Source organism: Gobio gobio (genome assembly GCF_949357685.1).
Source record: "Gobio gobio genome assembly, chromosome: 15".
In the NCBI taxonomy this organism is placed as follows: domain Eukaryota; kingdom Metazoa; phylum Chordata; class Actinopteri; order Cypriniformes; family Gobionidae; genus Gobio; species Gobio gobio.
In genome coordinates, this window is record NC_137108.1 from 14,363,858 (window position 1) to 14,391,555 (window position 27,698).

At 42.5% G+C, this 27,698-nt stretch overlaps 1 protein-coding gene across 1 annotated transcript; it reads left to right on the top strand.

Moving 5' to 3' along the window:
- On the top strand, positions 1-26,678 carry LOC307138481 (uncharacterized protein). Its single transcript, XM_079836798.1, has 6 exons — positions 1-108; positions 2,642-3,036; positions 22,064-22,139; positions 22,496-22,574; positions 25,433-25,619; positions 25,731-26,678. Exons 2-6 carry the CDS (start codon positions 2,644-2,646, stop codon positions 26,253-26,255), a joined length of 1,260 nt encoding a protein of 419 aa, XP_079692924.1. The 5' UTR covers positions 1-108; positions 2,642-2,643; the 3' UTR covers positions 26,256-26,678.
- The last annotated feature ends 1,020 nt before the right edge of the window (positions 26,679-27,698 follow it).

Sequence of the window (27,698 nt, forward strand, 5' to 3'; positions counted from 1 at the left end):
CGGGAAGTGAGGAGAGAGAGAGTGAAACCAGAGAGGGAGCTGATCTGTGGGATAGAGTAGAAGGGATCGTCGGGAAGGGTTTGCGTTGCTTTTACAGGCGCCCTGAAGGTGAGGAATGTTTTTAAAACATTTCGTTATTAGGTCGCATATCATATCACAGGAATAGTATGAGAAAGGTATTTGCATTGCTCACTTTCGATTGTTAAATTGTTATTTGAAATAGTCCGCATGTATATGTAATTGTCCTTTTACTGCAACTCGGCACATGTGTGTGTTTAATTAAGCCACATGCAATAATTTGTAAGCGTGTGTGTGTGAAGAAGTATACAGTTGTTTATAATTTGTATAACATGCATTACATTTAAGAATACTGCATTTCTAAGAATTCTAAGAATAATTAATTATATTTTAAATACAATCGCCTCCCAGACATTTTCATATGGTATCTCACACAAACAGCAATACATATAAACAATACTGTTTTTAATATTAATATTTTTATGGATATAAAATGTTATATACAGAACAACAGAAGCGGAGACATAAGTGACCCTAACTGTCATTTTCATTGCTGCTGAATGTCTGAGCAGCGTAGAGAGAGAGTTATAGTCTGAATGAGAAACAAGAAGGGTAGACAGAAAACAGAATGGTGGAATACAAGAATACTTTTCACTGTGGATTTGCAATGAACAGAGGCATGCTTGAAGAGAAAAGCTAGGGAGAAAAAGAGCAATATTAAAAACGGTTGGGGGAGGGGCAAGCGACATGAGCCAGTGAAAAGTGAGGTTGTGTGTGTCTCTGGGTGTTTGTATGCCCCTGCCCCTTTTCTTGTGTGTGTGTGTGTGTGTGTGTGTGTGTGTGTGTGTGTGTGTGTGTGTGTGTGTGTGTGTGTGTGTGTGTGTGTGTGTGTGTGTGTGTGTGTGTGTGTGTGTGTGTGTGTGTGTGTGTGTTTGCCAGAGGGAGGAGAGGAGTAAGAAAATGAAAGAGAAATGGAGAGACCCTAGCTGCCTTCTTTAACCACTAGTGTTAAAGCATCCCACTGCACCCCTCCCCCTATTTTCCTGCTCTAGACGACACACATTTACACAACTGTGCACACACTTGCACAGGCATGCATGCTCCTTGCTTCTCTCTGATCTCAGGGGGTCTAGACTCTAGACAGACCCCATGTTCTCTGTAATGGCTCAGACAAAATAATATGGATGAAATAAATTAAATATTGAAATAGGGTTTATTTGGTTTTATCGAAATTGGGTTAATTTTTGAATATGCAGTAGGCTTATGAATACCGTGACTTATAAACAGTAGAAAAAGAAGCAGTAAAATAAAAAACAAAACAAACAAAACATTGAGCCAGGGGTAACATATAAAATAATAAATTAAATTTGAGAAAAGTGCCTTGAGTCCTTTTTTGTAGGCTACATTATAAGAAAAGCATAAATATTATACTTTGTGCACAACGTAAGGGATTTAAAAGCTTTGACATTGCTGGAAGAAGATATAGCCTAGTACCCAAATAACATTTCAAGTCTTTGCAAAAAATAACAAAAAATAATTTAATAGACAAAAATGTACACTCTGTGTATAAAAAAAACTTGTCTAGAGGAAATCGTTCCTCATTGATGTGTTCCTCTGTAGTGAATGGTGTAATGCATTTTAATGATGTCAGTAAAATAATACATAAATAAAATAATACATTCTAAAAAACCGCACAAAATACGTGATTTAACGTTTCAGTCATAATATTCCTGCCCCTTCCTCCTTTTTAAAAATTCACAGCGTAGTGATCAGTTTTAACGTGAAACCGTTGCACAATCTTACGCAACGCTCCGGACCCATGAAGGTTTCGTTATTGGTCTATCATTGGCGAGTACGGCGTGTCATAATCGTTAACCACTAGTGTTAAAGCATCCCACTGCACCCCTCCCCCTATTTTCCTGCTCTAGACGACACACATTTACACAACTGTGCACACACTTGCACAGGCATGCATGCTCCTTGCTTCTCTCTGATCTCAGGGGGTCTAGACAGACCCCATGTTCTCTGTAATGGCTCAGACAAAACAATATGGATGAAATAAATTAAATATTGAAATAGGGTTTATTTGGTTTTATCGAAATTGGGTTAATTTTTGAATATGCAGTAGGGTCAGAAAAACCACAATGAAAACTTGGGTTTTCAATTTAAACCTCAAAATCATCAATTTAAGCATTTGAAAAAGTGTAAACTAAAGAAATGATAAATGAATAACCCATATTTACACATATTTACACTAATCAAATATAATCAAATTTGTGACTGCCAATGGTAAGTCTGTGGTACAAAGGATCAGATTTCCTTGCTTTGCACAAAAGATGGTCTTTGTAACATTTGTGGTACAGTGTTGTTGTCATTGAAGCAAAACCAATAATAGACATAGACATATAATTTAACCTAAATTGGCATGCTGATAAAAGTATTTGTAATTTAAAAAATTTGTTAAATGCAAAACATAAGAAATTCACTAGTGGTCTCACTTTTGGGTTCCACAATTTGTGCAAATTGTTTTTTCTTTTTCTTGTAACCTTGACACACCCTCTAGTCAGCCTACTTCCATTTTTTTCTGTTCTAGATATATATTTTTTTCATCTCTTTCCCACAGTCATGCAGTCCACTGAACCTCCTTCCTCTCAACCGTCACAGGATTCACTAAGCTCCAACAACAGTTTCTTGTTCAGTGACGATGAGACAAATGTTTACCTGTTGGAGGACAGGGACAGGCTGCATGAAGCCCAGTCGACTCTGTCCAGTCTCTCAAACAGAAGTATTTACAGTATGAATGGGGAGCAGGAGCGTCCTGGATCTCAGTGGGCGTGTGATGGATTCAGTGACCATGAGAGTTCACAGGGCAACAGTCACACTAGGTCAGCGTCTTTGTCCATCTCATCATTTCTCTCCCTGTCCTCCTCGTCTTCATCTGGATTAGGGTGGAGTAGCTCTGAGAGTGAGAGAGGGAAGAATGGAGGAACTGAAGGAGACCTGCTGTTTGCTCGTAAGGTGAGAATCTTTCCACCAATCCTTAAAGGGATCCCATGGTGTCAAGACTTGTATGGCTTAATATAACATAAACAATGTCTCTCACTGAAATATGTAGTAGAAAACCCATGAAAGATCCACGTTATTTAAAAAATCCATTATATATTTGGACAATGGGCGCCGCCCATTTTGTTTGCGTTCTAGGTTGATGACGTAGAATGGTTGCACTCGGCAATCAACTGGCGCTACCCATATCTATTTTTACACACACCAGGAAAAATGTTTCAGAGTTAAACAAAACCAATCAATTGCTTTGTAATTGCATTTAAAACACACGTGCACACAAACTCTCTCTCTCTCACACACACACACACACACACACACACACACACACACAGACACACCAATAGATCGGCGTGCTCACTGCTCACACACACACATCCACGCACTGTGCGCGCACACACACACAGCTGTAATGTTATACATGAGGTTGACTTGCCTAGTTTGTCACCTGGTTCCGATTCGGCAGGCCAGCACTCTCCCTGGCTGAATCCGAAATCGCCCCCTATTAGTGCTGGGCGGTATGACCAAAAATGTATATCACGGTATTTTTCTAAATTATATCGGTTTCACGGTATATGACGGTATTTTTTCCCCTATGCATGACAGGGTGTTAATCACATTTTCTACAGATTGAGAGAGGAAATACTGCAGGAGATTGACTAGAATACCCTGTTTTACTGTCATGACGAGTGAATATTGTAGAAAAATTCCACATTAGAGTTAATAGGTCTACAGGTTTACAAAATGATGCTGTGGAGAGACAACAACCAAATATAGCTGCCAAAAATATATATGCCAAAAATGCTGGCAATGTCAGATCAACGGCAGCAATGAGCAATTAAAGACCTATTAAGGTGATTTTAGGCAAAATAGCTGTAAAATGATAAATACAGTCAATAATAATGATTTAATGATTTATCACTTTCAACCAATAGGTGGCACAGTTACGAAATTGATGTGGTGTGGTCAGAATAAGGGAACAATGACACATGCAAAGATTGGTGTCAATATATCAAAGCAGAGTGTCAATATAGTGTCAATATGTCATTGCAGAGATATAGCCTCAAGAGGCCTTTTCATTATAAGTATGGACCACATGGCGGTGCTGTTTTGAAGCCGTTTAAGCAGCTTAAAGGCATGGTGCTGATGGCCAATTTCAAGTTTCGTAATGATACACCAATTCATTTGTGAAGCATAGCATTTTATATCATAAAACTGCATTGTAGTCAATGGGAATTTCATGTTTTGTTCTATTATAGCGCCACCAAGTGGCACAATCCTATCATTTTTTTATGTGTCCTCGGAGTGAGCCCATACATGTCTGTGTCAATTTTGGTGAAAACATCTTGTTTAGTTTTGGAGTTATATACATTTATATGAAAAAACACATGAAAAATGACTGACACCTGACTTTGATTGGATTTTACACCCCCTTACTATCAATATTTTGACATTTTGGCAGTAACGTATAGCTATCGACCTATGTTTCCGAACTTCTGATGCTGGTTTCGTCTCAATCGGACTAGCGGTTTCGAAGATATCAGCTAATGTTTTTAAAGTGCTAAATTACAACGCTGCACAAATAATAAGCCGAAACCTGGCAAGTCTGGTATCGTTGGCCTCGGCGAGGATTCAGGAGACAAAAAAAGTTACTCTCATGAAAATAAGTCAATCTCACCTAAAGTTATAAGCATTTGAAAAAAAAAATTCTCCACTAGGTGGCGCTGTTTCGAAACTTCTTGGGCTCATTCAGGGCACCGTGTTGATGACCCAAACCGAGTTTCGTAACAATCCGTTCATGTGTTCATAAAATACAGCATTTTAGCACATAATTCAAAATGGCCGACAGCCAAAATGGCCGATATGGTAAAATTGAATATCAGACGACTCGGCATGCCGTCCTGAATGTAACGAGACCACTTTTATGATTTTTGGACAAACAGTTCAGAAGTTATAAGCAAAAATAGCCATTTTTCGTATCTCTGGACCAGTAGGTGGCGTTGCGCCGAAACGCTGCATGTTGCCTCAAGTCATGCTTGTGATGAAATGTACCAAGTTTGGTTTGAATACGATAAAGCGTTGCGGAGATATTGCCTTAAGTGTGTTTTTGCAACCGCTACGTAAAATTTGTTTGCGCGTTTATCGCAAATGATTTGACGAATCAACTTGATTTGTAAGATTTTTTGTCAGCATGGTCTGAAGATGATCTGGTTCAATTTTCGTGCAAATCGGATGAACCGTCTAGGACGAGTTCGTAAAAGTAGGTTTTTCGGAAAATTAAAAATGGCGGGAAAATTTTTATGACGGAAAATGACTTCATAGTGTCCAATCGAATCGTCTTAAGCCAAGGAATCAGAGGAAAAAAGAATTTTGTTTCTAGCCCTTATGGTTCAAAAGTTATTAGCATAAACATGAGTCAAATTTTGGACTGATGGTGGCGCTAGAGGGATTGAGTTAGAGACTCCAAACTTGCTATGGAGACACTTGAGACCGTCCTCTATAAGTGTGCCGAATTTCATAACTTTTTACCATACGGTTCTATGGGCTGCCATAGACTTCGTGGCGGAAGAAGAAGAAGAAGAAGAAGAAGATGAAATATAGCTGCAAGCAGCAATACCGGGGCCAAGCGCAAAGAAGAAGACAAGACATGCCAAAATGGCTGGCAGTGTCAGATCAACTGGAGCAATGAGCAATTAATCAAGTTTTAAGATGATTTTAAGCAAAAGGCTGAAAATGCATTGTAGTCTGAGAGTGTCAGACCAACTGCAACAATTAACAATTATACAGTTTAAGAAGATTAGGCAAAATGGCTGAAATATCATATATTGAGTCACTGATAATGTAAGTTAATGGTTTATCACTTTTGACCAATAGGTGGCACAGATACGAAATTGAAGTGGTGTGGTCAGAATAAGGGAACAATGACACATGCAAAGTTTGATGCCAATATGTCAAAGCATTGCAGAGATACAGCCTCAAGAGTCATTTTGGCATAATGGCTCAACTTCGTCACTGCGGTTTACAAAAACGGTTTCATCTATTGATGCAAAATCCCTAACTTTTTGTTGACACAGTCTGAAGATGATACGATTCGATTTTGGTGGAAATTGGACAAACGGTCTAGGATGAGTTTGAAAAAGTAGGTTTTGATCAAATAAGAACATTGACGACAGGATGTTTGACCAAATATGGAAAAATTAGTATCTATGTTCTCGGCATGAGCCAATGACTGTATTATGACCAGTTTCATTAAACTAGGCTAATTTAATCAAAAGTTATTAGCATGTTTGTAAATTTTGTTATAACCTCTGACCACAAGGTGGCACTGCCCCAAAACGTTTTGAGTACCTTCAAAGCATGGTGCGGAAGACATGATTTTTGGACAAACAGTTCAAAAGTTATAAGCAAAAATAGCCATTTTTTGTATCTCCGGACCAGTAGGTGGCGCTGCGCCGAAACTCTGCATGTTGCTTCAGGTCATGCTTGTGATGACATATACCAAGATTGGTTTGAATACGATAAAGCGTTGTGGAGATATAGGCTTATGAGTGTTTTTGCAACCGCTACGCAAAATTTGTGTGCGCGTTTATCGAAAACGATTTGACAAATCAACTTGATTTGCAAGATTTTTTGTCAGCATGGTCTGAAGATGATCTGGTTCAATTTTCGTGCAAATCGGACAAACCGTCTAGGACGAGTTCGTAAAAGTAGGTTTTTTGGAAAATTAAAAATGGCGGGGAAATTATCATGACCGAAAATGACATCATAGGTTGCAATTGAATCGGCATGAGCCAATGACTCTATTATGACCAGTTTCAATATACTAGGCTAATTTAATCAAAAGTTATTAGCATTTTTGTCAAGTTTGTTATATCTTTTGACCACAAGGTGGCACTGCCCTAAAACTTTTTGAGTACCTTCAGGGCATAGCAAGGAAGTCACATACCGAGTTTAGTAACAATATACTAATGCATTTGTAAAATATAGCATTTTTTGACAAAATTCAAAATGGCCGACAGCCAAAATGGCCGATATGGTAAAATTGAATATCAGACGACTCGGCATGCCGTCCTGAATGTAACGAGACCACTTTTATGATTTTTGGACAAACAGTTCAGAAGTTATAAGCAAAAATTGCAATTTTTCGTATCTCCGGACCAGTAGGTGGCGCTGCGCCGAAACGCTGTATGTTGCCTCAAGTCATGCTTGTGATGACATGTACCAAGTTTGGTTTGAATACGATAAAGCGTTGCGGAGATATTGCCTTAAGTGTGTTTTTGCAACCGCTACGTAAAATTTGTTTGCGCGTTTATCGCAAATGATTTGACGAATCAACTTGATTTGCAAGATTTTTTGTCAGCATGGTCTGAAGATGATCTGGTTCAATTTTCGTGCAAATCGGATGAACCGTCTAGGACGAGTTCGTAAAAGTAGGTTTTTCGGAAAATTAAAAATGGCGGGAAAATTTTTATGACGGTGATTTTGTTTCTAGCCCTTATGGTTCAAAAGTTATTAGCATAAACATGAGTCAAATTTTGGACTGATGGTGGCGCTAGAGGGATTGAGTTTGAGACTCCAAATTTGCTACGGTGACATTTCAGACTGTCCTCTATTAGTGTGCCAAATTTCACAACTTTTTACCATACGGTTCTATGGGCTGCCATAGACTTCGTGGCGGAAGAAGAAGAAGAAGAAGAAGATGAATAATAATAATAAGAACGGGAACGGTTTCAATAGGTGCCTTCGCACCTTCGGTGCTTGGCCCCTAATAAAACACAGACATGCAACACGCTCAGAATCATACTTAGACACCTGAATATTAAAAGTTGAGTTGAGGGCACCTTAAGCATTTTAAAAATCTAATCCTATATAACAACAAACTGCCAAAACGAAGAGAAACGCGGATATTTGCAATACATTTAAGAGGACTCTCTGAACGAATGACACACATCAGTTTAACACAGAAAGAATAAAGCAGTTACTTTTTGGCCCATTCTTCTTTGAATTGTCAGTTTATTTATTAACTTACATCATTGTCTTTTGTGTAGCAGAATAATCCATCGTGTCAGCGCGTTCATGATCAGACATAGGTTATCAGTGTAATCAGTGCATACATTTCATTTTAATAAGACGTGATGAAATATGCGCGCATCCACGCTTCTGGTTCATGTCTAGAGCACTAGAGTTTATGAAATATGTCCATAAAAAATTTAAACGCGCTCGCTCCGGTCTATATCAGTGCTATATGACCCATGTGGTGAGCGTTGTTAAACTCATCGCAGCGCTCCGTGCAGAAACCGCTCTCTCTCGCGCGCCGCGTGTAGTTTGAATTCTCAACTATAATCAAGGGCTGAATCCGACATCGCTCCCATAACCTCAAATATAGCATTATTTGGAGGGCACAGCGCTTTTTAGTGGTGTCTGAAACCCTAGTGGACGTTATTGAGTGCACTCATTCTATCCCATTGCACCGCAATAACGAGTGTACAGCCGATGTACACACAACGGTTGTCCGACTTCACGCACGTTTTCATTCACTCCTTCAAATAAAGTGATAACGTAGGGAATTGTGAATGAGAGTATAGGATACAGCCATAGGCTGTGCTGTAATGCGATCTCAACTGTTTTCTGACTGCTCTTACTACAGTGCATCAATGAAATGGGTCCCCTCTCAAACAATGACGCGCTGCGCCGCGTTCCGAACGTTGTTTAAGCGACATATACCGGTATTGCGGTATCATCAAAATTCATATCATAAAAAAAATAAATACCGGTATTCGGTATGAACCGGTATACCGCCCAGCACTACCCCCTATACCCTCAAATAGGGCACTATTTGAAGGGACAGCCATTTGTAGTGGTGTCCGAAACCATACTGTACGTTATAAGTGCACTCATTCAATCCCACATTGAACCGCAATAATGAGTGTACAGCTGATGTACACACAGCAGCTGTCCGAATTCACTCACTCATTTTAAGTCACTCATCAAGTGAACTGAATTAGTGGATAACGTAGTGAATAGAGAATGAGGTTTTAGGGGGCGATTTCAGATTCAGCCCCTGTCGTGGAGACTGACGAGGGCAGCCCATAACACACCTCGATTGAGAACAGAGCTGTCAGATGTGTGTGTGTGTGTGTGTCATAGACCTATGGTCATAGACCGTAAAAAAAAGGTGTGTGTGTGTTTGTGGGCGGCTGGGCGCGCGCGCAATCTCGATTGAGACCTGAGACCCTGTCAGATGTATGTGTGTGAGCGTTCACGCGCGTGCCGATTTGTTGGTGTGTGAGTGTGTGTGAGAGCGTTTGTGTGCACGTGTGTTTGAGTGTGTTTTAAATGCAATTACAAAGCAATTGATTGGTTTTGTTTAACTCTGAAACATTTTTTGAGGTGTGTTGTGGTAAAAATAGCTACTGGTAGAGCCAGTTGATTGCCGAGTGCAACCATTCTACATCATCAACCTAGAACGCAAACAAAATGGCGCCGCCCATTGTCCAAATATATAATCCATCGATCCATCTTCTTCCGCTTATCCGGGGCCGGGTCGCGGGGGCAGCAGTCTAAGCAGAGATGCCCAGACTTCCCTCTCCCTAGACACTTCCTCTAGCTCTTCCGGGGGGACACCGAGGCGTTCCAAGGCCAGCCGGGAGACATAGTCCCTCCAGCGTGTCCTTGGTCTTCCCCGGGGCCTCCTCCTGGTTGGACATGCCCGAAACACCTTCCCGGGAAGGCGTTCAGGAGGCATCCGGAACAGATGCCCGAGCCACCTCAGCTGTCCCCTCTCGATGTGGAGGAGCAGTGGCTCTACTCCGAGTTCCTCCCGAGTGACTGAGCTTCTCACCCTATCTCTAAGGGAGCGCCCAGCCACCCTGCGGAGAAAGCTCATTTCGGCCGCCTGTATCCGGGATCTTGTCCTTTTGGTCATGACCCAAAGCTCATGACCATAGGTGAGAGTAGGAACGTAGATTGATCGGTAAATCGAGAGCTTCGCCTTACGGCTTAGCTCTTTCTTCACCACGACAGACCGGTACATCGACCGCATTACTGCAGAAGCTGCACCGATCCGTCTGTCAATCTCCCGTTCCATCCTCCCCTCACTCGTGAACAAGACCCCTAGATACTTGAACTCCTCCACTTGAGGCAGGAACTCTCCACCAACCTGAAGTGGGCAAGCCACCCTTTTCCAAATATATAATGGATTTTTTAAATAACGTGGATCTTTCATGGGTTTTCAACTACATATTTCAGTAAGACACATCATTTATGTTATATTAAGCCATACAAGTCTCAACACCATGGGATCCCTTTAATAGTTTACACCTGTTATTAACATCCGTCTCATGTATTCCAATCAAAGATAGTCAGTTACTTTATTACAGTTACCATTACTTTTTTTCACTTGTACATTACAAATGTGACATCTGTAACTACTTGTGATTGAGGGTCTTTGAATTAAAGGTAGGGTAGGCAATTTGTTTTTGTTTTTCATTCGTGAAATTTCCTCACTACTAAATATTACACGGTAGACTATTTGTGGCATTATAACAAAGTTGAAGTAATTGGGAGCAACAGGCCACGTAAAATCACAGAGCATGGTAAGCGCATGCAGAGGCGCACAGTGCGCAGAAGTCGTCAACTTTCTGCAGAGTCCATGTGTCACATATCTGACTTTTCCTGTTTATCACGTGGTGTTTTGCTATTTTCTGTGTCATGTGTGCTCCTTTCTTTTATCTTGACCCCTCCCCTCTTAGCTGTTAATTGGTTGATTTGCCCCACCTGTCTTCCCTCATTTATTGCCTTGTTTGCTCCCTATTTAGTCTCCTTGTGTTTGCAGTTCTGTGTTGGTTCGTTGTCATTATTTCCCATTCCTGTTTCATGTTACCTGGTTCCTTGTGTTTGGTATGTTCTAAGTTTTCCCCCTCGTGGGTTATTTTAGTTTGTTTTTTGTTTATATTTTTTATTATTAATAAACCCATGTTCTCCTGTACTTGAGTCCTCGTCTCATCCCTTCACCCTCTTACGTGACACCATAGCTACAGACCTCCAAACTTTGTGTGGGCTTCAGATTAGCTCAAGAACAGTTCGTAGAGAGTTTCATGGAATGGGTTTCCATGGCTGAACAGCTGCATCCAAGCCTTACATCATCAAGTACAATGCAAAGCATCGGATGCAGTGGTGTAAAGCATGCAGCTACTGGACTCTAGAGCAGTGGAGACGAGTCTGCGTTTGAGAATGGTGCTTGCCTGACTGCATTGTGCCAAATATAAAGGGGGATTATGGTGTGGGGTTATTTTTCAGGGGTTGGGCTTGGCCCCTTAGTTCCAGGGAAAGGAACTCTTAATGCTTCAGCATACCAAGACATTTTGGACAATTTCATGCTCCCAACTTTGTGGGAACAGCTTGGGGATGGCCCCTTTCTGTTCCAACATGACACAAAGCAAGGTCCATAAAGACATGGATGAGCCAGTTTGGTGTTGAAGAACTTGACTGGCCTGCACAGAGTCCTGACCTCAACCCGATAGAACACCTTTAGTGTCAGTGCCTGACCTCACAAATAGAAGAATGGTCAAAAATTCCCTTAAACACACTCCTAAACCTTGTGGAAAGTCTTCCCAGAGGAGTTGAAGCTGTTATAGCTGCAAAGGGTGGGCCAACTCCAAATTAAACCCTACGGATTAAGAATGGGATGTTATTAAAGGTCCCATGGCATGAAATTTTCATTTTATGAGGTATTTCAACATTAATATGAGTTTCCCTAGCCAGAATATTGTCCCCAAGTGGATAGAAATGTTGATTGGTGTAAAACCGAGTTCTGGCTGTCTTTTTCTGCCTTTGAGAAAATGACAGGCCAGACTAGCCAATCCTGAAGTCTCCTGGTTTGACGTCCAAGCAGGAACGGTTACCTCCCTTTCCTCCACCCAGAGAATCTGGCACGCCCATGCAAACGCTCGAGAGATCATTGCTTGTGAACGAGTGAATGCTGGCAGTTTCTCAGTGTTTGGATGTACAAATGAAAACAGAAGTCTTTTTCAGTTCCTTCTGATCTGTGATCAGTGATTTCTTATGTGTAGCTAATTATTTATTATTCGTGCACACACTGCGGCTTCTCTCCCGACAGAACGGTGTTTTCGTGTTTTCTATCTTGTGAGTCAGTGTTTTTGTACGTCCTCGTCGCGTCTATCTGTTCTTAAATGTGCATACAGTCGGGAGTTTCTGCTCAACATCGGCAGAGCCACATCTTTAGAGATAAAACTCACGCACGCCGAAGCTCGGCCTTCAACATCCCCGACCCCCAGTACTGCATCTGGCCCACAGCGGAGGCACCAAACGCGGCGTGAGATTAAGCAGAAGGGGGGTAAGCGTGAGGGTATCCGGCTAGGCTAGCCAGCTTTCCCCACAATAAACTGGATTACATTCGATTACTGCTGTTGTGTCTTTGTTTGCGCTGTGTAAGTTACTCAATGCGCGTCACTGACGCTTTTCATATGATTGGAACATATCTAGAAATAATGCTTTAATCAAACTTACTAACTCGTTCATCTCGCTGTAATGGTACATTGCATGTGTTACAAAGTTGGTAGAATAAGGATGAAGACGGACTCGGCGTGACTGGGACTCGTGTTTATTCAGAACTCTCAGATACAAACACAATAAACTCGCGCTGACAGACAGCGCTCTCACAACTCTGTAGTTACTATAAATAACTTTGTTAGCAATCGCTCCGTCTCCGTGATGTCCGGTTCACGAACGAATCATTCTTTTGAATCGGTTCTTTTTAGTGAACCGAACCAGTTCACCAAATCGGACTGAATCGTTCTAAATGGTTCGCGTCTCGAGTCAGCGCTGATCCATAATTTACTAAAGTTACTAACTTTCTGACATGAGTGACAGCCCCTCCGACTAGAAATAAACTAATAACCTGAAGTATATTCTAGTAACTACAACAGTTCACCCTGAACTGAGACATGCTGAGAGAACTGATGAGAAGTGAACTCAGGTCCATCCGTCTCTCTGGCAGCAGCTTGTGCGTCGTAAACCTAGTTAAACCACGCCCCCTCCGCTCATTTCAAATGCAAAGATGTCAGCCAATCACAACAGTGGGCGTTTTTACTGAAGTCTCACAGCAGACACGCCTCTTGAAACAGGGCAGTCAGCCACAGGGCAAACAGCAGTATAGACAAAATGCCTTTTATTTCTAAATTATGACATTTTATGATGTAAAAATCATACTAACAATATAAGTACACCTCAGGAAACACTGTAAAATAATAGAAAAATGCCATGCCATGGGACCTTTAAAGTTCATGTGCATGTAAAGGCAGGCGTCCCAAATCATTTGGCAGTATAGTGTATCTTCTGTGGGACCAAGTCTCGGGACCAAAAATGGCACTTTATCATTGAATTTGGTCCAAATGCAATGCTACGATGTCCTACCAGCCTGTCAACTAGGGCTGTAATCTCCCAGTCGATTAGTTGATTATTAGTCGATACGTTCTGGCTCGAACCGCGTTCATTTCATCAGTTTTGCCGCATTAATTTCATCAGTTTTGTCCCATTCATTTCATCAGGTGGAAAGCACTAATTGCTAATGGGGATGTTTTCAGAGCACCCCTGTTTCACAGGTAACAGTCTGTCTTCAGAACACCCCCCTTGTTTTCACTTCTTTTGGATTAGCCCAACCCACTGGAGAAGAGAGACAGATTGAAGTAACGTTAGGCTATACTTTGCTGTATATTATTTATTTAATTGTGAGAGCGTTTTCCTAATCAGTCCTCTTCTACCATGCCAACAAAGACATCGGCAGTGTGGCAGCATTTTTTTTAAAATAGAAAATGGGGAAAAAAGACGAATGCAAATTTTGCAAGCAACAGTTTGCATATCACAGCTTGACGAAAAACATGTCATATCAGCTAAAACTGGTAAGTTAACTTGTCTGCGTTAGGTTGCCCCATCTGTTTTGAGTAGGCTATATGAACATATCAGAATTGCCATATTTCAATGTTTTTTATTTGGAGGCGCGTGGGCTGTGCCCACTGTTTGTATTAGTTTTGAACCTATGTTTTATTTTTCAGTTATGCACTTTATTTCGTTTCTGCTCTTGATCTGGCTTGTTTAATAAATATTCCTTTTTTATTAAAGTGGACGTGCCTTTTGTGTTTAAGAGTAAAAGCCCCTCGTCTGGCAGCTGCTACTGTTTCCTTCGGCGGACCGGAAGAGGAGGAGGATGACAGCTTTTCGCTTGCTGCATCTGAAAGCGTGTGGTCGGACACCGACGCGGACTGCCATGGGCGGCAAAACCTCAGTTGATGCTGAGCTTATGCGCCTGCTCACTAAGGCCATGGACAACCTCGATATTGACTGGTCTCAACCCCAGGAGCCCACGAGAAGCAGACTGGACGAGTGGTTTTTCAAGAACCGCCGCCACCCGACCGCTCAAAAACCCGCTCCCTTCTTCCCAGAAGTCCACGAGGAATTATCCAAGTCGTGGAAGGCGCCATTTTCATCTCGCGCCAAATCCGCTTTTTCTCCCACGCTCTCGGTGGTCAATGGCGCTCAGGAAAAGGGATATCACGCTCTTCCTCCCCTCGAGGAAGCCGTCGCTGCACACCTTTGTCCGCCCTCCGCCACGGAATGGCAGTCAAATGCTGTACACCCATCTAAAGCCTGCCGCACTACTTCGAGCCTCGCCGGTCGAGCATACGCCTCCGCCAGCCAGGCGGCCTCAGCGCTACACTCTATGGCGGTGCTTCAGGTCTTCCAGGCCGAACTCCTCCGTTCCCTGGATGAGTCTGTCCCTGATACAGAGGCACTGAAGGACCTGCGCGGTGCCACTGACTTGGCCCTGCGTGCGACCAAGGCCAGCGCTCAGGCGATCGGCAGATGCATGGCCAACTTGACGGTGTTGGAGCGCCATTTGTGGCTTAACCTAACCGAGATGAAAGACTCGGACAAGACCGCTTTTCTGGACGCGCCCATGTCGCCTTCAGGATTATTCGGTCCCTCTGTGGTTGGGTTCACAGAACGCTTCACAGAGGCTCAAAAGGCCTCACAGGCAAAGAGACATTTCCTCCCCAAGCGTTCCAGCTCCTCCGCTAGCCGTCACGCTAAGGCTAGACCAGCCCAGCCCACCAAGGCGGTGCCATCAGCTCACCAGCCTCACACGGCTTCTAAGCCTGGACATCGTTCCCGTTCTACGAGGCGCAGCAGACCGCCGGAGCGTCGAGGTCCCCGACCCAGCAATGTGTCGAAACCTGAGCCGCAGAAGCCGTCCTAGCCAGAGGCACAAAGAGAAGGTGGATAATACCCGCTTCGGCCGGTTTACCACCTCGCTCTCTTCCAAAACGTTCCCCAGCTCCTTTCAACCAGGCGGCTGGGCACACTACATACACAGCCAACGAGCCCGCAAACAAGCGCGCTCGCCTGTACACAAACGCCGTTTTCACAGCGACCCATATGAATCACAAAAAGGTTTTTTTCTCTGTAGGCAGTGTGCCAGCATTAAAGCATGTACCCCTACACTCAATCACTCCCCCATGTTCCCTAGCCCCCTGCACTCAGGTGGTTGGAAACATTATCCTCACAGTCAACGAGCCCGTATTCAAACGCGCTCGCCTGTACACAAGCACCAATATTCTATGTCCCCCGGCCCCCTGCACTCAGGCGGCGGGAAACAATTCCCTCCCAGTCAGAGAGCCCGTGAACAAACGCGCTCTGGTGAACGCCACTTTAACACAACATTATCGGGCCACCGAGTCCCTGTTACCCAGCGACTCGCCCCACAAATTATTTCAGCCCCTGGCTTCGAAGGCCGAGGCCTGGCGGGCCATTCCCGGCATTTCAAAATGGGTGTTGAACACAATAGAACAAGGTTACTCGCTACAGTTTGCTCGCAGACCACGGCGCGAAAGAGACAACGGTGAGAAGCGACACAAGTCACGTGCTTCGAACCGAAATATCAAAACTGTTAATGAAAGGGGCGGTGGAAGCCGTTCACCCCTCACAGAGCGAGTCAGGCTTTTACAGTTGTTACTTCCTTGTACCAAAAAAGGACGGTGGTCTCAGGCCCATTCTAGATCTCAGACATCTGAACAAGGCCCTTATGAAGCGCCCGTTCAAAATGTTGAAAATGAAACAAATCCTTGCGCACATTCGCCCGGGAGATTACAGTTTTTCACTGTAGATCTAGAGGATGCCTATTTCCACATACAAATAGCCCCCCATCACAGGCCATTCTTGAGATTCGCCTTCGAGGGGAAAGTTTATCAATACAGGGTGCTACCCTTTGGTCTATCTCTGGCTCCCCGCACGTTTACGAAGTGCATGGAAGCGGCGCTAACCCCGCTGAGGCTTCAGGGAATGAGAATTCTCAACTATCTCAACGACTGGCTCATAATAGCTCAGTCAGAGATACAGTTATTGAACCACAGATCTTGGCTTCTCAACCATTTGAAATGCTTGGGCCTCAGAATCAATGTGGCAAAGAGCTCATTGTCCCCCACACAGAACGTTTCGTTTCTGGGAACAGTGTTAGACTCACTACAGATGAACGCGCGACTGACGTCACAGCGCGCACTCTCTGTTCGGAACCGAGCGGTTTCCCTCAGGTCCGGTGCATACACTCCTCTCAAACACTTTCAGAGGATGTTGGGTCACATGGCCTCGGCGGCGCCAGTCCTCAGACTAGGTCTGTTACACATGCGCCCCTACAGCACTGGCTGAATCGCTGCGTTCCAGCTCACGCATGGCTCTCGGGCTGATTAAAAATCAAGGTAGACCACAACTGTGTGTTGGCTCTGGCTCCTTGGAAAAATCCTGTCTGGTATCAGACGGGTGTGAGTTTGGGCACTGTTACGAAGTGGAAAGTTATCTCGACAGACGCATCCAACCTAGGTTGGGGAGCCCTTCACGAGGGCAGGCCAGTCTCCGGTCTCTGGTCAGACTCGGAAAAGAGCCTTCACATAAACTGTCTTGAGATGAAAGCGGTCACACTATCGCTAAGAGCTTTCCTTCCGTACATAAAGCACCACCATGTCCTGATCCGAACGGACAGAAGGTCAGTAGTACCCTATATAAATCGCCAGGGCGGTCTAAGATCTATTGGTCTACACACAATGGCGGAAAAAGTCCTAATATGGGCAGAGCACAACCTGAGCTCGCTGAGAGCGACTCATGTGCCAGGCATTCTGAATATGGGTCCCGACATGCTGTCCAGGGGCAAAGTGTCCCCAGCAGAGTGGTCTCTTCACCCACAAACGATTCAGACAATTTGGGGCATGTTTGGAGAGGCAAACGTGGATCTTTTTGCCTTGCAAGGCAATGCTCAATTGCTTATATATTTCTCCAAGCACAAGGACGCGTTGGCCCACGAATGGCCCAACCTTCCTCTTTATGCTTTTCCCCCAATCTCAATGTTACCTCAGGTCATAGAGAGGATCAGGGAGAGCAAATGCGCTGTGCTTTTAATAGCCCAGCTTTGGAGAAATCAACCATGGTTCTCACTGCTAAGTCGGATGTCAGATACAGCCCCGTGGCCAATACCTCTGAGGAGAGACCTCCTCATGCAGGCGAAACGGCAGATCTGGCATCCCCGTCCCGATCTATGGGCGCTTCATGTCTGGCCCATCAACGGGTACATGAGAACCTCTCTAAAAGTTTATTAAACATTATTTCTGAAGCTAGAGCCCCCGCGACCAGGCGGCTCTATTCAGGCAAATGGTCAGTATTTTCGGACTGGTGCAAAGCAGGAAGCTTGACCCCACATAAATGTGAAGTGTCAGAAGTGCTCACTTTTTTACAAGAGCTACTGGACGCGGGTCGTTCCCCCTCCACGCTCAAAGTTTATGTGGCTGCTATAGCAGCGTATCACATTCAAGTGAATGAACTGTCACTGGGGAAGAACGATCTTATGGTGCGTTTCCTCAAAGGGGCTAGAAGGCTTCACCCACCTCACCCCCCTTCAGTCCCTATATGGGACCTGTCCACGGTCCTGGATGCTATGAAAGGCTCAACATTCGAGCCTCTGCATTTGGTGAGCTTAAAGCTCCTATCACTCAAGACCGCTTTTCTGCTAGCGATCGCATCAGTTAAGCGAGTGGGTGATCTGCACGCGCTCTCAGTGAGCGCCTCTTGTCTGGAATTTGGGCCAAACGACTCTAAAGTCGTCCTCAAACCAAGACATGGATATGTACCTAAGGTGCTTTCAACTCTGTTCAGAGCACAGGTCATTTCACTTTCAGCACTCTCATCATCGTTAGATGAGGAAGATGCTAATTTGTTCTGTCCTGTCAGAGCGCTGAGAATATACAAAGAGCGTTCCGCTGCTTTCAGGCAAACTAAACAGCTCTTTGTGTGCTTTGGCGGCCGCACCCGCTGGTGCGCGGTTACAAAGCAGACCTTGTCACGATGGAAAGTGGATGCTATCTCGCTGGCTTATGAGTCCAAAGATCTCAGCTGCCCTATAGGCATCAAAGCCCATTCTACTAGAGGCATGGCCAGGGGTGCACATCACTTTTTCAGTCAGTTACTCAGGTGAGTACCAGGAGATGGTGTATGGTACTCACATATGTAGCATTGTCTTAATAAGTGCAGTCTTTCTCACTGTCCTCCTCCGTGTCGCCACCACTGTCCTCTTCACTGTCGCCCCCACTGTCCTCTACTTCAGCTTCCTGCATGGTAGAGGATGAAGATGCTGCAGATGCACCTCCCTGTCCTTGGTTGAGCCTCCGATTAGCTGTCTCCATCCACAGGTCAACAGCTTGCTTTGGGTCAAATGTCTCTGTGGTCTGCTTTGACAGGTGAATGTGCATCAGGGCTGAGAGACGAGGATGTGACAGACGAGATCGGTACTTGGTTTTTATTATGTTGAGATGTGAAAATCCCCTCTCACAAGCTGCACTGCTTAAAGGCAGTGTAAGAGACAGCTTAACCACCTTGTTGATGTTGGAGTAAGCATCTGGGTTACTTGTATTTACAATTTGGACCAAGTCATGCACAGAAGAGGCTCCCAGGCGTTTTCCTGCCTGCTTTAAGCGCATCCATTCTGTCACAGTGGTGTTTTTGTCAAGTTGCAAGGTGGCCTCAAATTTCTTGAGAATGCTGCAAACTGTTGTGTTTCCAAAACTGTGTAGGTCTTGCATTTCCTGAGGCCATGTTGAAGGATCAAATACTAAGAAATTATCACATGACTTGAGGGAGTCATATCTGATTTCAAACTCTTCAATTAACCCCCTGAGTAAGTTTATCTTGTCTCGGTCAGCATCAGCATTCGAAACCCTGTGGCCTTCACCATCAAGCAGAAGGGTGAACTTTCCAATGGCCACCATGAGTTCATCCTTACATTCTCCAATGGTCAGCTTTTCCTTCTGAAACCTAATGGATGTGGTCTTCAAAATGTTGCCAATGTCAAGCATGTTTGACAGAAAGCACTGAAAACGCTCTGTGCAGATATGCTGCAAGTCACTGTTATCACTCGTAGCTAGTTGCATTTTAATGGCTGGCAATAGTCTTGATATTTTTAACAGTGTTTCATGCCTCCATGCAGACCATCTGACATTATGAAACTTACCCAGTTTCACAAAGGAGATACCGTTTTCTTCACAGAGCTTCTTCAGTGCTGCAGTTTTTTTTGCTCCACCTTTTTGTAAATAAAACTGCAGCAGCTTGACCACAGAGCGATTAAATGTCTCACAGTAAGGAACGTTGCGATCAGCTGATTTTGCGCAATTCTCCAGTGTGTGTGCGGTGCACAAAATGTGCACAAGTGAGTCTCCAACCGCAACGAGTTGCCGGAGTTTTGGTACAACGCCGTTGTACACACCAACGTTGACAGCAGCCCCGTCTGTGCACACAGCGACCAACTTTGTTGTCCAGTCATTCAAGCCTGTGTCCTGGAAAAGTCTAACAAGTCCGTCTGTTATGGCCTGCGCGGTTCGGTCAGCACCCAATTCAATCAGTCCAATAAAGTCCGAGGAAAACTCTCCGTTGCTGGACACAGACACGATGTAAACGATTTCCTGCTCAGTTTTTGTGATATCCTCAGATCCATCAAAAAGCAGCCCCCAAAATTCAGCAGACTGCAACTTGGCTCGTAACTCCCCGGTGATTGCGCGAGCGATACTCTGCATGATCCGTGTGCCCCCTTCACGTGAATGATATGCCCCTCCGACATTTACTCCTAGCCGCTTCAGTAAAGAAATATCCTCAGAATAGGAAGACATGGGACGTGCGTGTTTAGCTTTATGGAAGGCGAGGAGAAAAATATTAAAGAGAGCTTGCCGCTGTTCTTCATTCAGCTTGTCTCGCCACCTGGCAAGTGGGCGACTGGACATTTCTTCTCGGCTAGCTTGTTTATTCGCAATGGCTTGCGCGACATTCGTGTGCTCCTTGCTCTTTTCATGTTTGTCAAATAAAGGATGGTTGAAATTCTTTGAGCCTTTATAAAACGCACCTGTTTTGTCTGCTAGATGTGGATTTGAGCGGCAAATCTTGCACCACATTTCAGTGCGCTCATCGTTAACTTCAAGCCACTGCACATCTTGAAGCCACTTTTCAGAAAAAATTCTTTTTTTCGGCTCAGGCTCCAGTTGGCGTTTCTTTGAAGGCGGTGAAACACCAAAAAAGCTGCTTAATGTCTGTTGCTTTTTGGACATCTCTGACTGCGAGGTTGTGTTCGATTAGATGATAAGATCGGTTAAGTACGCAAAGACGCGTGGTAACACAAGTGGGCCTACGCATTTCTGATTTTTGTTGCGCATGCGTACCTGCGTACCAGTTATGTGCACCCCTGGGCATGGCCTCATCGTGGGCTTGGTCTACTGGCATTTCTCTGAATGATATCTGTGCGGCAGCAGGCTGGGCCTCCCCGTCCACTTTTATCAGGTTTTATAATTTGGATGTCCCTGCCTTACAGGCTGGGCTTCTCGCTGTGTAATACATATTAACACCTTAAGGCCCGACAGTCTGGTCTGGGTTAAGTATTTGTATAAGTCATAAGCACATTCCTTACATGACTCGAATTATCTGGTCATTCAATATTCTTTGGCCCGACTATGTCTGGTCTATACATACATATATATATATATATATACTACACTTATCTTTGCGTGTTATTCTCATTAAATGGCCGACTCAGGTCTGGCTCATATTGGGGACTTTTATGAATATCATATTTACGGGCCCACTTAGGTCGGTCTGGGTATGGTGTCTCCAGGCTTCAGAGCCGTTAAGCGAGCACAGCGTTTTGCATTGGGTCCCCTAGCGTTTAGCTAAACGCATTACGAGAGTACTCTCGAAAGGGAACGCTTTGGTTTCTAACGTAACCTCGGTTCCCTGAGAAGAGGGAACGAGTATTGCGTTTGCTTGCCGTGCTTCGCTTGCTCAGGGAGTCGCTTCAGTCGATTAACCTGACGAACCTGGCGAGACAGGGTCTTTTATACCTTTGGCTATGCAAATTCTGCTGCCCCTTGTGGCGGGAATATTAGAGGGACATAGGTTCCTGCAGTTGCAGCAGCACAGCCAATCAGCACGCAGCTGCTTCCTGCTGAGAGCTGTGCTGCTGCACTGTGTTTTACAAGGTATTTTTAGGATAAAAATTTGCTTCAAAATCTTGAGGAAAGGAAATTCCCCTAGCGTTTAGCTAAACGCAATACTCGTTCCCTCTTCTCAGGGAACCGAGGTTACGTTAGTAACCGAAGCGTTGTTCTCATAACAGATGGTTCTTATCTCTAAGATACACATGACCAGCAATGTTTAAAACATTTGTTTTTGCACAGAGGTTGATTGCCAGGTGAATTGGTTGTCCTTCACTATCTTTCTGGACACATCAGGATACATTAGTGTTTTCACCAGAACTTTCTGACCCCATTTACATCTGAATTTATTGCTGTCCACTTGTGCTGGGATTGCCTGAAACGAATATTAATATCAGATGCAAACAGGATAGGAGTTAGTTTGAATATCACATGATGGTGGCTTTCTCTCCCCTCAGTGTTTAGAGCTCCAGGGGTTTGTTCGCCCTCTGCTGGAGCTTCTAAATGGACTGAAGAAAGGAAGATTTGACAAAGGTAAGACAAAAGCACACTGTCTCTGTGTCCAGCCTTAAACATGTAAAGTTATACAGTGATAATGGGCATATAATAATATGTATAGTTTAGAGTGTATCAACCTTTTTTTGTGTGTTAATTTACCTGCATCTGTTCTCTTATTTTCTGACTCTTTCATTCTTGTGTAACACTGACAAGGTGAAGCCCAAGGCTTTAATTTTTATTAAAAACAAAAGCCAATTTACTTTCTGTTTACAGATTTTGCACATTTTATTAAATAAGTAGAAAACATCAAATTGTGCAGGAAGTGATTTAACCAGACTCTTTCGGATGAATACTGAGATTTCATCAACGCTTTTACTGCATGTGATTGGCAGGTCTCAGCAGTTTTCAGCAGAGTGTTGCAATGGACAGAATTCAGAGGATTGTGGGAGTGCTGCAGAAACCACATATTGGGTGAGTGTGAACATCAATATGAAATCCAGCATAACATTAGATGTTATTCAGATTATGAGAAAATACACAAAAAGGGTTGAATTGCAATATGTTAGAGTTGTTAGGTCTAATATCACAATTTTTGTTCACAAGTATTTATGACATTATTAGGGGTTTCATCTTCTAAACAATGTATTCTGTATAGACACAAGGACATTCTAAGGACATAAACCAACTTTTGTAAAAATCTGTAGAAAATGCAATACAAAAAACATATTGACTACAGAACAGTTTTGCTTTTTGACTGTGCTTTTTGGCCAACATATCTTAATATATCTTACAAAATATCAGTCGGAGTCAGACAAATAAACAACAATGGCAACCAACAGCCCAAAATTAAGAAGCCAGTAATTTAATTTGTAAATGGATCATTCCATGTCAAATCAACCAAATTTTGGAAACTTCCCTGGCTCAAATTAATGATTTTTGATTTAGATGTATTTACACTATTACTACTATACACTACTAGTAATCCACTATTTTGTCGAGGGGGTCAAAACGACATGTTTTCACATGAGATTTGGAACCAAATTACAGGGGGGTAAAAATGACATTGAAAAGATTAAAGCATCATTATTTTAAATTTACACAGAGATTGGTAGGTCTATTAGTTAATTATGTTTACTTTAGCCATCTTTGTTGCATTATATGCCAATCGTGAAAGTTCAACACTTTTTGTCTTTTTTGTGCCCCAAGTTTGCATGCCTGTACCTCAAGAAGTAGTAAAGATATCTTAATACCCATTTTTAATTTTGGTTTTTAACAAACATTTATTTTGGCATCTTCATGTTAAAGGCTCTATATGGTTCAATCCCAGATATATGGGGATCTTAATGCGCTCCATGAGTAAATTGTTAAATTGTACACATTTTCAGTGGCCAAAAACCAAATGTGGGTCACTTTGCATACAGTGGATCCTTTTTTCTTTTAAAAGGAATATCTGAACAACAAATGATGTTGAATGTCCCAAGAATAAATAATGTTGAAACTAGAAATGTATCTTGTTCCCTCTATCAAAACAATTGCATACAACGTACCTCTCTGAATGCCAAAAATCCACTGAAATTGTCAAGTTGAGGCACATTAACTTGCTCTTAAAAGTGTATTTATAAGAATTTAACTAATTTATATTTGAATGAGTTTCAAGAATATTTGAAAGAAAGGATTTTTTGTTCTTTATAACAGCTTCTGAAGCTAGCAAGAGTTCAAATATGTTGTCTCAATATCTCTGTGATTGAAGCATATAGGTCCTTACATATGAAGAATCATTTAAAAAAAAAAAAAATGTTAATAGGAACAAGAATCTAAAATGATATTAAGATATCTTGAACACTTCTTGAGTTACAGACATGTAAACATCAGAAGGAAAAAAATTGGCACTCCGAGAGGGATGTTGTATGCAATTATTTTAATAGAGGGAAACAAGATACATTTCTAGTTTCAGTATTATGTGTTCTCCAGACATTCCTCTTTACACACAATAAGTATCAGCTATTTGAAAAGTTAGCTAAATTAGTTTTTTGACCACTGAAAATGTGTACAATTTACCAATTTACTCATGGAGTCGCATTGGGATATATCTCTGGGACTGAACCATATAGGGCCTTTAAAATGAAGATACCAAAATAAATGTTTGTCAAGAACCAGAATCTAAAACAGGCATTCTCAACCCTGGTCCTCGAGGGCCACTGTCCTGCCGAGCTTAGCTCCAACCCTAATCAAACACACCTAAACCAGCTAATTAAGCCTTTCAGAATTACTAGAATGCTACAGGCAGGTGAGTTTGATCAAGGTTGGACCTAAACTCTGCAGGACAGTGGCCCTCGAGGACCAGGGTTGAGAATGCCTGATCTAAAAGGATAGCAAGGTATCTTTAATAATTCTTGAGTTACAAACATGCAAACTTGGGGCAAAAAACACAAGTGAACTTTCACCGTTGGCATATAATTCAACAAAGATGGCTAAAGTCAACAGATTTAACTAATAGATTTACAAATCTCTGTGTAAAAATAAAATAATTATGCTGCCATCTTTTTAAAGGCATTTCTTGTAATTTGGCTCCAAATCTCAGGTGGAAATTGTCATTTTGACCCCCCTCTATAAAATAGTGGATTACTCACTAAATATGCATCCATGACATTTAATATTTTGGCTTTCTTCTTCATTTATATATTTATTTCACCAGACCAAAAAGGATCAAAATCCTATTTTTTTGTCGGGTACTTCTGGTTGAGTTGACACGGAATAACCCAAAAAGACAATCTGTGGACATTTTGATTACATTTGCAGATTAACTACTACCTTTTTAAAGAAGTCAATACTTTTATCCAGCAATGACTCCTTTAAATGTATCAAAAGTGACAGTAAAAAACTTTTACATTGTTACCAAAATATCTATTTAAAATAAATGCAGTTCTTTTGAACTTCCTAGTCATTAAAGAATCTGGAAATAAATGCTTCATTGTAGTTTTTAGAAATTGTTCAAGATGAACACTCAAGTAAGCCAGATGTATGTTATAGGTTAATTATTAATTGAGATTCTCTAAAGTTATATTGTTGTATTAAGTGTTCACTTATTGCTCAATTTTTGTTATTGTTCATATTATTCATAATGTACAAAGTTATTGTAAAGTGTAACCATTATATTAAACCAATCGGCAAACATGTTTTACAGGTGTACTTCATCATTAACTATAGGCATGTTTCACTAATGTTTGTCCAAATACTTTTATATAATGTAAAACCCAAAAAACAAAAACATCTGATTAAATATCTGTCTGTTATTCTGATTGTCTTGTTCTACTTTTTTTTGTCTACAGAGAGAAGTACTTGCCTACTTTGCTGCAGATAGAGGGAATGCTAAAGCTTTGGTTCCCTCAAGTGACTGCTCAAGTTTCTGTCACACCTAACCCTGCTGATTTTTCAGCTCAAAACATTTCCACCCATGGCAAAAGCAATATCACTCCCCCTCACAAGCACAAAGACCAATTACATATTCCAGTCAAGGTTAGTGTAGACGCACACAAGAGACACACAACATATTAGCTGGTGGACTTCATTTACACTATGTGAATTTGTAGACATTGATGCCCTTTCTTATTTTCTCGGTTCTTGCAGAAGCGAAGATTGAGCTGGTCAGACACAGACTCACCCTCCTCTTCTCCTCCCATGGTTTGTAAGCGCACCAAATGTTGTGAAGAGCAACATCAGTGGGCATATGGTGATGGAGGGGAGGGCTCTTCAGGGACCCCTTCCCTTTCCTCACACACGAACCAATCAGACAAGCGAGTTAGTGAAACCCTGGAGCACAAGGTCATCCGGTGGTCAGGTTCAAGACTAACATGGGTGCACATTGCTCCCATCTTCTCCCAAAGTAAATCTGGTCCCTCTCATAAAGGCGGAATGGCTAATGAAAGAGGGAGCGGCAGCGTCCTCCTTCCAGTTTCTCCTCTCACCACCAGGAGCAGTCCAGCCACACAGGACAGCTTTGTCTCCTCCACCACACCTTTTTCAGGGCCAACTGGATGCCAATGCCAGTCTGGGAGTTTAGGGATTAAAAGTAAATTGCAGGAATACACCCAGATCCCACAAATCACAATGAAGTCTTCAAACCTAGAACAGCAAAGCCCTTTACAAGCCTGATGCATTAAAAACCAAGCACAACAAGCCGAAAGTCTTCTCTGTGTCAGAGAAGAATTGAAGTATGGGATGTTGAAAGGGTTGGCTATTACAGTGATTGAAAAAGTATTTCTAAAGAATCTGGAAGAAGTTTAAACTCAACATGTAAGACTTTTTTGGTATTGATTGGGTTGAAAAATTGGCTGTTTTTGAATTGGAAATGAGAGTACCAAAGTAAAGGGGAAGTGTGTGAGTTTGGTGCCACTGCCATCACCAAATGGAATTGCAAAAATAATCATTTGAAACTGGTTTTCAAACACTACCCCATCTGGCATTGGTCAGCCAAATAGAAAGCCCTGCCCAAAAATCGCAACGGCTTTGGTTGAGCCAGTGTTGTGCTGGACGAGATGCTCAAACAGTGTTTGCATGACAGTATTCTAACATCCCAAAAAAAATGACACAGTTCACCTTTAAGGAAATTTTATATCATTAAAGGATAAACCAGCTATCCTACTGACTTAATATATAATTAATTAGATGGCATAGAATAAAAGGGTTAGTTTTTACTATAAGTGTGTTGTTTTCTCAAATAGAGTGGTGCAGGTATGACATCACTTTGTAGGCCAAACGGCAGTTAGCGTCGCACTGGTTCCCTCGAGAAAAACCAATTAGGATTTTTCCATATGCTTTTGGATTATCGCAAAAAAACAAGTTGTGTGATCAGCAAAAGTTTATGAATCTTACATGTTTTGTCCAACAAGATAATTATCACAGATTAACACAATTTGTATTCATTTTGAAGCCTAAATGCAGTCGCCAGAAGTAAAAGGCTAAAGGTAGGCTATAAACGGACTACACCACGGTCCTGCGATTTTAACATCACCATCACTAAGCTTCCGACAACTTCCAGTTTTTATTTCAAAACATTGTCCCAGAAAGTTTGAGTTAGGCTAGTTTATAAGAGCACAATTATGAGCACAATGAGGCTGTAAAAGCGACTGAGTTTACCTTTTCGGTGGGATGACGTTTAATCTCCTCGACAGCCTCTGTAGTTTAATTTAACCACTTGTGTAAGTGCTAAAATGCTAACTCGCTTCCACGTTTTGGCCTACAAAGTGATGTCATACTTGCACCACTCTATTGCTACTGAGAAGGTTGGGATTATATCTCTTTGAATTACAATTTGAAAAAGCTGGCAGTAAGACAACACATTTGTAGCATGAAAGCCCATTTTGTAGTTCTGGGGGAAAATGTAGCAGCACCATAGCATACTTTTCAATATCTGATATTATGAGTGGATTGTAACAGAAGCTGTTACAGTTTCTTTTACTGCATTTTATAAAGCCAATAATTTTTTTCCAGCTGTGTGCGTGCGTGTGTGTGTATGTGTGCTGACAGTGGTGGGATTTTAAATTGAAATGAAACCACTTTATTTATTTGCTGTAGAATCTATGACAAGTGCTCCAA

Bases quoted from the DNA above. Each gene is read 5' to 3' on its own strand.
- LOC307138481 (XM_079836798.1), top strand. From the start codon at position 2,644: ATGCAGTCCACTGAACCTCCTTCCTCTCAACCGTCACAGGATTCACTA. The intron at 3,037-22,063 runs GTGAGAATCTTT...CTCTCCCCTCAG, and splicing joins ACCTGCTGTTTGCTCGTAAG to TGTTTAGAGCTCCAGGGGTT. The intron at 22,575-25,432 runs GTGAGTGTGAAC...TTTTGTCTACAG, and splicing joins CTGCAGAAACCACATATTGG to AGAGAAGTACTTGCCTACTT.